The sequence below is a fragment of the Drosophila tropicalis genome, unplaced genomic scaffold (assembly GCF_018151085.1).
Source record: "Drosophila tropicalis isolate 14030-0801.00 unplaced genomic scaffold, ASM1815108v1 contig_859, whole genome shotgun sequence".
NCBI classification, from domain to species: Eukaryota; Metazoa; Arthropoda; class Insecta; order Diptera; family Drosophilidae; genus Drosophila; species Drosophila tropicalis.
In genome coordinates, this window is record NW_027173353.1 from 7,636,586 (window position 1) to 7,645,604 (window position 9,019).

Sequence of the window (9,019 nt, forward strand, 5' to 3'; positions counted from 1 at the left end):
GTCTTAGAACACGTTGCGTCCCCCTCTCTCTCTTCCCACCCTCAACTCTCTGTCCCTATCTCTGCCGCTTGTGCTGCGCTTCCTCTTCTCTGTGTGTCGCTCTATCTTTTACATCTTTTTCCTTTCGCTTGCTTTGTGCTTTTGGTCGTTTTTTTTTTTTTTTTTTTTTTGTATTTGTTGTATTATCTATGCTTTTGAGTTTGACTGGTAAGGTCGCTTTTGTGTGTTTTTCCAAATGCAATGTTGCCACTTTTCATTCAATCTTTCATGCATTTTCACTCTCTTCGTTTGATTAAGCTGACTAAGCTAAAACTGAATTGAGTTCAGGAAAGGAACAGACGACGACAACAGCTATGTTTTTAGATTACAGTTTATTAGTGAGCTTTTTTATTTATTTTTAGTTTATTTCAAATCAATTGCCTTACTTATCAATAATTAAATCGATTACGTAGGAGTGATAAAGGTTTAAATTGCAAAATTCAAAGAATTTTTTGAAACTTTTATAAATGTTAAGGTTATTTACCAATAAAATAAAATCGAAAACGGTAGAAAAATGCCATAAGCCAAGTTGGTCCAACAATCCCAATTAAGGCCTATGTAACTAACTAGTAAAACTGGCTTGCAATATTTTGATGAAGGAGGTGAAGAAAGGCAAGGTTAGACTCTGCTATATGACCTGACCTGACCACTATTATAGCAGACAGAGAATAACATTCAAAACACACATTGAAAAAGAGACAGACAGTTGTTTGACTTGTGGACCAATTAAAAGACTACCTAGGAAATAGACAAAGAACTTGCAAAAGATTTAAGCTAAGAAATTTTTTTTGTTCTTTTCAAATTACTGTCTGCTTCTTGTCATCGCAGAATGAAGAAATCTTTAGGTAAAATAAGTGTAACTACTGACATTTTTGACAAAATTGCTAAAAAATTTCCCCAGATCACAAAGTTGTCTTACAAGTTAAATTAATGGAATTAAGCCCCAAAATGTTTATCAATTAAAATCACATTAGTAATTCGAAATAAGCTGCAGATAATTACATAGATTTTAGATAATTTTCACTTTAATCTTTGTATGTTCTTTTGTTTTTATTCTTGAGGGAAACTGCTGCATTTTGTTTTCATTAGTTTCAGCTGTGTGGTTTCTGCAATCTGGTCACACTAATTACGACAAACAAACCACAAAACAGCAACAACAATCAAACAAATATTTCGAGGTCGGTTCATTTGCCACTTCCGTTATTTATCAGCAAAAAAAAAAAGCAAAAACCAAACAGACCAAAGAACTAGAAGAAGAAGAATTGCCCTCATCAACAGAATAATTATATTATTTTTGCCTTTTTCCATTCATTACAATATTGCCCTTACAAAATCATTTAAATAAGCAAACAAAAAAAACATTACTTACAAAATTTAGAAAAAAAAAAAAAAAATAAAGCAGCTTTAACTCACATTTTGCTAAGTCAGAGCGCGGCGTTGGCTCTCTTGTCTCTTTCTTTCGGTCACTCCTCCGTTTTCTTACTGGCTCCCGCTCTCTCGCGCGCACTGGTAATTAACAGTTCGTTGTTTTGTTTAACATTTGGGCAATAGAAAATTTAAGCGCAAAACTCTTGCTATTTGATTGAAACCTTTTTAGATATATATATTCATGCACTAAACACTATATATTACACTTTTTTTCTTTTATTTTCGTTGTTGTAAGGGGGCTTGTTGTTGTTGCTGTGGAAGGGGAAGGAGCTGCAATAGAAATTTGTAATTATTTTTTAAAAACTTTGCACATTTTCAACAATTGCTTTTTGGCTTTTTCTTTCAGCTTCTTCAACTGCTCTTGCTTATTTTCTACCAATACACTCGATCGCGTGCACACACATAAACACTCACATATATATATATACATATACAGAAGCATAAGCAAACACATAAACGCGGGCGGGCGCGCTGTCTTTTTTTTTTTTCTTGCCTCTCTGTGTGCTGCTTTTTCTTATTGCCTTTTTGCTTTGCTTTTCAATTTCCTTTCATTCTTTCCTTCATTTTTATATAATTTATTTAAACTTTTCTTTACATACACACACACAAAGACAAACACACACACAAAGACTTTTCTTCATTATTTCTTTCTCTTCTTCGCTTCTGCTCTAGCTCTTTCGCACCGCTTGCACCACCGTTGATTTGCCGACTCGTTCTAGCGCATGTCAGCCTATGGGGTTGGGGGAATCAACAAAACTCACTTATTTTTTTAAAACTAATTAATTAAATAATTATATTCCAATATCCCCTCTTCCCGCACTACACTTGCATAATAGTCGAGGGCGGAATTTCTTTTACATTGCATTATTAAATGTAATTAATTCATTTTTCACACTCTTCGCATGACTTTTTCACACATTCACACATACACACACGATTCACGTCCATTTTCACTTCGCTTTAACAATAAATTTTTATTATCAACTATTTATCTAACAATTATACCATGCTTTCGTCAGGCTTTGTTTCCCGTTACTTTTTAGATATTTTTTAATATTCTATAATTGTATTTTCGATTTTTTCGACAGACGCTCCGACCGCACACAACTTGCCTACTTGCGAAAACAAAAACAACAATGTGAACAGATTTCAAAAGCATGAAAATGTCAAATTTAGAGTGACCAGTCTCAGCAATAGCACAAAACGCCTAAATAATGGGAGATCGGGTCCAGTGTGACCATACATTCCCACAGTTCTCCGCCAGTTTAAAGGTGCAACGTCGAACCAATGAGTGCAACGTCGAACCAATGAGTCGAACAAATTTGACAACGTCGCACTGCGCAAAAATTTACGGCGAGAGGGCAAGAGAGAGTGCGTTGCTCTCTTTTGCTCGATTGGATGGTCGGAGTTTGACTCCTTTGCACGACTGCGACCTTCCTTGCAGTGGCTGTCAAACATAGTCATTTTTTAAAACAACGCTTCTAAAACTTTTTAGTAAAAGATACCTTGCATACTTTTTGAGACAATCATTCAACTTACAAATGACATGTGTAGATACAAAGTGGGATTAAACTTGGCCAAGTTAACAATTCTGTATTGCGTGAAATGAAAATCATTAGTAGATTACAAATGACAATTTAAATGGTGGCTATAATTTAGATTCAAACAAAGTTTGCTTTAAAGTGTAGAAATAAGATGAGCGTTTAAAATCTTCTCCATATACATATTAATTCTAATATATTTTGTTTTTGTTTTTTATTGTTTTTTAAGTAAAGTTATTAATATCTTCTGTTTAGTCTATGTCCCGGATAAATGTGATCTGATGCCTTTTACTTATTTTGACCAATTGGACTAATGAGAAGAAAAAATGTTGCTTGTGTTTTTATTAATTGTATGAACTCAGTTAATTAAATGAACATTTTACTGGATCACAGGATGACAGTTATTCTGACAGGTCACAAAAATTTTGTTGAGACAAAAAGAAAGCATTTGAATTGAATTCTTAGTTTGAGCATACGGTTTTTAAAGATGACATTCCGTCGGAAGTTTCTCTTGTCCTTTTTTGGAATCGCTATATTCATTTGTGCCGGCGTAATATTGGCCCAAGTGATGACTGGCGTTGGTGAGCGTGCTGGCCTCGGATGGTTCTTGTACACCACTAATCCTTATATGTGGGCTGGCCTTGGAGTTGGATTGTCCTGTTCCCTGTCGGTGGTGGGGGCTGCTGTTGGCATCTATACAACTGGTTCAAGCATTGCCGGCGGAGGTGTTCGCACCCCCCGCATCAGGACGAAAAATCTCATCTCGATTATATTCTGTGAAGCGGTGGCTATCTATGGCCTAATTACAGCAATTGTTCTGTCAGGGAACTTGCATCAGTCCAAAAGAAGTACCGTGCTGAGCAACAGATCCTTGATGGCTATGAATTTATATACTGGATTTGCCACATTCGGTGCCGGTTTGGCTGTGGGACTGGTTAATCTAGCCTGTGGCATTTGCGTGGGCATTGTTGGTTCTGGAGCAGCTTTGGCAGACTCGGTAAATGCGGCGCTGTTTGTAAAGATTTTAATTGTGGAAATATTTGGTTCAGCTATTGGATTATTTGGGCTAATTGTGGGCGTTTATATTACGTCCAAGACTGAAATGGCCAGACCATAACATAAAATTGCTTAATATAAAAAAGATCTAATGTTTAATATATTGTACAACAGATTTATAGACTTAATTCTAATCGTCCTCATCCTCCTCACTGTGTGAATCATTGTTGCCATCTTCTTTACCGCTTTCCTCAGCGTCATCTTCTTCGTCCCAATGTTTGATTTTCTTGTTCGTCATGAAATCTTCGCGTAAGACATTCCACTCGGATTTCTTTTTGCTACTTGATATTGATGAGGCGGTTGTTGGCTTGTCCTCCCCATCTTCAGAATCGTAGTCATCTTGTTCGGAGTCCTCTTCTTCCTTCTTAACAGCATTGTCTATGGCCGTGGATTTGGCTCGTTTTCCACTCATCAGGACATCCAGAAATTTTCTTTTATTAATATTATTAAGCACTGCATCTTGGCGACTGTCGAGGGGGCCAGCATCGGCCAACTGTTGCTGCAGATCCTTTTGCTGTATGCGCACTGCATTAAAAAATTGGACTACTCCACGCGTGGCCACCTTTCGCAAGGTTCTCTCGCGCTCCATATCTATATAGCTGGGCTTTACACGCAACTGCAAAGGCACATTCTTGCGCTGTTGCTTGGTGAGCTGTGCATCCAGGGCAGATGTTTCTGGCTTAACATCCTCCTCGTCCTCGTCGTCTTCCTCCTTGACATCTGCCTTTTCTATTTCAAAGCCAAAATCACGTTTCTTAGCATCTCCACTGCTATTCTTAGGACGGACAGCTGCAATACTATGCTTGGCACGCGCCAGGACCGTTTTGTTGAGAGTTTTGGGTTTGGTTGTCTTTAGCACTTTAAGAATGGAATCTGCCCAACCGGCGTTACCCTCATTTTCGCTTGCCACGCTTCCATTATCATCCGAATCCGAGTTGTTGTCAGAGCTGTCTGCGCTCGGCGATGGAGCCTTTTTTAATTTCTTGGCGGTGATTAAAGCCATAGTTCTAAAATGGTTTTTTAAACAACAATTTAACTGAAATCAAATGAGCGTGTTTATCACGTTGTCGGTGATGCTCAGTGATGAAGTTTCTGTATCCCTGGACATGTTTTTACGGCTAAAACAAGCTGAAAGTAGCTAATATCAAGGAAAACCTGTTTCGATTAAAAAACATTTATTTTTAAATTTCTTAAAATTCTAGTGTCAACAATAATAAAAATTTAATAAATTATTATAATAATAATTATTTACAAATTTTAAAATACTCACGAGGGTCTGTTTGAACTTGAACCTAATACTTTGGTTCACTTCGGAACCAGTTTTCTTCAATCGTTAGTAAACGACAAAAGAAGCCGAAAGGAACAAATTAAATTAACAATTGTATATTAAAATAAATATCATGATAAAGCTAAAGCTAGAGTCTTTGGGTCATCCAACTCCCAGCGATGTTGCTTTAAGTAGTAAGTGTTGTTTTTACTTAATTTATTGCATAATTTAATTAATTGTTTAATGAAAGACCGCAAGGAATTTGCTAGCACCATACTCTGGTTGGAGGATCAAAAGATTCGTCTCTATACCATAGAAAATCGTGAAAAATTGAGGAGTATAGATAACCTGAATACATGGGAAGAGGGCTATACAAAGTACTGCGCCGATCTGAATATGCCTCCCCTAGAAAGTCAATTCGAGCAGCTAACATGGATTTTAGGACACGCCATACGACTGGAATTTTTGGATGATCCCAGCTTATACGAATCGATCAACAGCAAACAGAGCCAACTACAAGGCAATAACAAACAGCAGCAAGGAGTACAGCAAAATGTTCAAACCATCTTCGATGGCAAAATAAACGGTAATTAAATCACTCCCTGAGTATGCATATTTTAAACAACATTTTATATTTAGTTCAGGAAAAGGAATTCATAGCTGGCGTTCGTTTGTTGGCCAGCAAATTAAAGATACCCCATCATCCCAATCATTTGATTCAACTGGAGGCAGTCGCTCGCGTTGTGCATGAACGTCTATCGCCCGCAGCTAAAAACAGGCAACCAATTGTTGGAACTCCGTTTCCTTTTGATAAAGGCAACGATGTGGTTTCGCCCAATGATCCTGTTCTGGACTATCCTATGCGCATATTACGCTTACTTCAAATCCAAAGCCTCCGGGAACTGCAAACACAGATCAACGAGACAATTGTATCTGTTCAAAATTTAACAGCCAATCCAAAGACTGATACCAAACTGGGAAAGGTTGGCCGCTAATTCGACTTTACATAAACTTATATTTTTGTATGTAAACTAAAACAAGTCTGCACCCTTAATAATAATACTTAATATAACTAACGCCTGGCATAGGGCCCCAAAGGATCTTCAATTTTCCTGCTCGAGGTTTGCATTTTATTTTCCGGTTGCGCTGGTTTTAAAAAGTTTGCATCAGCCAACCGAGCGGCGCCTAGGAATCCAGCAGCTGAAGCAGTACATCAATCTTGATTACAGGGATATTAGTTGAATAATATTAACGCACCTGCAGCCAAGCTTTTCATTGTGTAATTCTCAAAAGGTTTGTTCCGACGTTTTGCCTGCGCTAGAAGGAAGGCTCCAATGCCCATCATGCCAAAACCGCTTATCAATCGACAGGCCCAGCAATCTGCCGATTCGGAGACGTTTTCCTTATACCAAGTTGATAATTTACCAATCATTTTGAATTTGTATTATTTAGCCTTTTCGATCGAATGCCCAGAAAAAAAAAAAGAAATGTATAAAACTTGAGTTTGACATTTGTTTTGATAATAACAGCTGACTCCAGGGATGGCAAAAAAATAGTACTTTTCGAAAGCCTAGCAACCCTAAAACTCGCTAGAATAAAAGTAAACAAACCATTTAAAATGATAAATGAAAGTTAAAAAATGAGCATTGAAGACAACCATAGAAATGATGCCATGCTAATGGAAATTTTGCAGAATCGCAAAACAATCACTGGTTTCCTGGACTCGATATTTGGCTTCCTTCGGCGCAAGTATAATTCATTTCATTCTCTAAAAGAGGCAATTTAATTGGGCAAAGTCTAATTTTCAGCACTGATTTCTACCATAACAAGGCAGATGAAGCTGATCAGCTTGGATTTCCTAAGGGCATGCGGGATCAGTTGGTGTTTGGAGCCATGCAACGTTATGATCCCGATGGATGGGGCTCAGCGGGCATTCAGAATGCAGAAGCCGAATATAATGGCACAACCGTGCCACCTGCCATTGAGGAAATCACCATAAATACTGAAGAGACGACTGAAAGTGACATGAAGTCAAATCCCTTCACTTTCTCCCCTAGCGACTATAAAAATGGGGCCTCTTTTGATACCTATTGCTGGTCACAAAGTCAAAAAGATTTGGAAGTTCATGTGAAACTTCCTTCTGACCTAAAAGCAGCTAAACGATTATCTGTTGATATAAAACCCCAGTTTATTAAGATATCTGGGAAATTAAAGCCAGACCAACAGATCATTTTAGAAGGAAATCTTATCCAACGCATAAAACACAATGAGGCTGTATGGACTATTGATCATGACACACTTATTATTAGTTGTGGTATGTAAAGTCGTCCAAATCTTAATTTACTCTTAATACACTCCATTCGTTAGACAAAACAAAGGAACTTTGGTGGGAAAGACTCTTCAAGGGCGAGCCAGAAATCGATACATCAAAGTTGGATTGTGAACGTTATATAGATGAATTACCTGAAGACTCCCAAGTAGCCATTGAAAAGCTAAGGTTCCAGCAATTGGCATCGGATCAGAAAAAACAACTTCAAAGTCCTGAACAAACTAAAACAATGGAACGCTTAAAGATTGCATGGGATGCCGAAGGTTCACCATTCAAAGGACAACCTTTTGATCCTTCAATTGTGCAAATGAGTTAGTCATTTTATTTTTAAGTATTATACAAATTTGGAAACGAAACGCTTAAACGTTAAATGAGAATTCTTACTGAGTTTTTAATTGAAGTTTCTTGCGCTGCAATTGTTGTTGCTGATAGGCAACATCTTTTTGATCTGTCGACCAAGCCACATACATATAAAGGGTCAACACAGAAGCCAAAAGCAGCCGATCCAAACTCATCACATTCGTAGCAAATAGAATTAAAGTCAAACCCAAAAATGATGGATGTCGTACATGAGAGTAGAGATGACGCAACTCCCGCGCCTTGAAGGCAAGTGGATCTCCATAGGCCCTGAGGTCATAATATGCTTGTTTAACGCCTAGCAATTCAGGCAGATCCATTATAATGCTTCCACCAAAGATTACGGTCCAAGAGATGCCGTGGGTCACGACAAAGGTCCACCACAGTGGAGCACTTTCGTCCACATTGATTTGCCACAACACAATCGACTGGGCAGGTTGCCAGTTTTGGAGTAGATACTAAAAAGACAAAAATGTAAATATCTCACTATTGTTGTTGCTCTCTCTCTCAACTTACATGTAAACAAATCGATGACGTCAGACTATAAATAGAACGCTCTGCACCCGACAGGTGTAGTTTGTGAAAGAATTTTTTCACTAACGCTGACTTAAAGATGCTGTGTTGGAAAATAAAACCAATCAAATAGATCGTATCGAAGACTATGGGAGCAAATGCGGTCTCAAGCCGGGATTTGTTGTCCAGTAAATTAAAAATCCAGGTGTGTGCTTTTGATATAGAGCGTGGTGTCGAAAGAAACCACATCAATTTACCGACAACATAAAAAGTATAGCTCATAATGATGAGTGACCAAAATAGTATAATAAATTTGGCAAAAGAAGCCATAATAAAAAAAAGTAAAAGAAATTTCTTGTCCAAATCCAAACCAAACAAACTATTTTCAAAGACCTCCTAGTGAGGCAAAACAGAACTCACAAACGCGAACAAGTTCTCACGAACTGAAGACGTTGAAACCCAGTGAACATTTATCCAGATGTTATATGA

General features: G+C 37.7%; 7 protein-coding genes across 9 annotated transcripts in view; 3 read left to right on the forward strand and 4 right to left on the reverse strand.

The window, feature by feature from the left end:
- The window catches only part of gpp (grappa), a 42,597-nt gene extending 39,985 nt beyond the window's left edge, over nt 1–2,612 (reverse strand). For both annotated transcript variants that reach the window (XM_068297760.1, XM_068297761.1), the window contains exons 1-2: nt 2,473–2,612; nt 1,453–1,737 (exon numbers count right to left, since the gene is read on the reverse strand). The gene's annotated coding sequence lies outside the window, so the exon portion shown is untranslated. The remainder of the gene's footprint in view (nt 1–1,452; nt 1,738–2,472) is intronic.
- A 778-nt stretch (nt 2,613–3,390) lies between these two features.
- Nucleotides 3,391–4,192, forward strand: VhaPPA1-2 (Vacuolar H[+] ATPase PPA1 subunit 2). Its single transcript, XM_068297829.1, has one exon. It carries the CDS (start codon nt 3,496–3,498, stop codon nt 4,123–4,125), a length of 630 nt encoding a protein of 209 aa, XP_068153930.1. The 5' UTR covers nt 3,391–3,495; the 3' UTR covers nt 4,126–4,192.
- On the reverse strand, nt 4,137–5,146 carry LOC137582979 (RRP15-like protein). The gene has a single exon (XM_068297817.1). It carries the CDS (start codon nt 5,065–5,067, stop codon nt 4,195–4,197), a length of 873 nt encoding a protein of 290 aa, XP_068153918.1. The 5' UTR covers nt 5,068–5,146; the 3' UTR covers nt 4,137–4,194.
- Nucleotides 5,147–5,383: 237 nt separating this feature from the next.
- Nucleotides 5,384–6,407, forward strand: LOC137582986 (RNA transcription, translation and transport factor protein). Its single transcript, XM_068297825.1, has 3 exons — nt 5,384–5,525; nt 5,582–5,917; nt 5,971–6,407. The coding sequence occupies exons 1-3, from the start codon at nt 5,465–5,467 to the stop codon at nt 6,324–6,326; spliced, it is 753 nt and encodes a 250-aa protein (XP_068153926.1). The 5' UTR covers nt 5,384–5,464; the 3' UTR covers nt 6,327–6,407.
- On the reverse strand, nt 6,327–6,853 carry LOC137582992 (uncharacterized). Its single transcript, XM_068297833.1, has 2 exons — nt 6,589–6,853; nt 6,327–6,531 (listed from the first exon to the last, which is right to left on the reverse strand). Exons 1-2 carry the CDS (start codon nt 6,761–6,763, stop codon nt 6,404–6,406), a joined length of 303 nt encoding a protein of 100 aa, XP_068153934.1. The 5' UTR covers nt 6,764–6,853; the 3' UTR covers nt 6,327–6,403.
- A 39-nt stretch (nt 6,854–6,892) lies between these two features.
- On the forward strand, nt 6,893–8,037 carry LOC137582978 (nudC domain-containing protein 3). 2 transcript variants are annotated; one of them, XM_068297814.1, is made up of 3 exons: nt 6,893–7,080; nt 7,140–7,645; nt 7,699–8,037. In XM_068297814.1, the coding sequence occupies exons 1-3, from the start codon at nt 6,971–6,973 to the stop codon at nt 7,974–7,976; spliced, it is 894 nt and encodes a 297-aa protein (XP_068153915.1). In that variant the 5' UTR covers nt 6,893–6,970; the 3' UTR covers nt 7,977–8,037. The 2 variants fall into 2 exon arrangements, with proteins under 2 accessions (XP_068153915.1, XP_068153917.1); XM_068297816.1 differs by having other exon boundaries at nt 6,952–7,076.
- On the reverse strand, nt 7,955–8,968 carry LOC137582985 (nurim homolog). The gene is made up of 2 exons (XM_068297824.1): nt 8,534–8,968; nt 7,955–8,475 (listed from the first exon to the last, which is right to left on the reverse strand). The coding sequence occupies exons 1-2, from the start codon at nt 8,858–8,860 to the stop codon at nt 8,041–8,043; spliced, it is 762 nt and encodes a 253-aa protein (XP_068153925.1). The 5' UTR covers nt 8,861–8,968; the 3' UTR covers nt 7,955–8,040.
- Between the last annotated feature and the right edge of the window lie 51 nt (nt 8,969–9,019).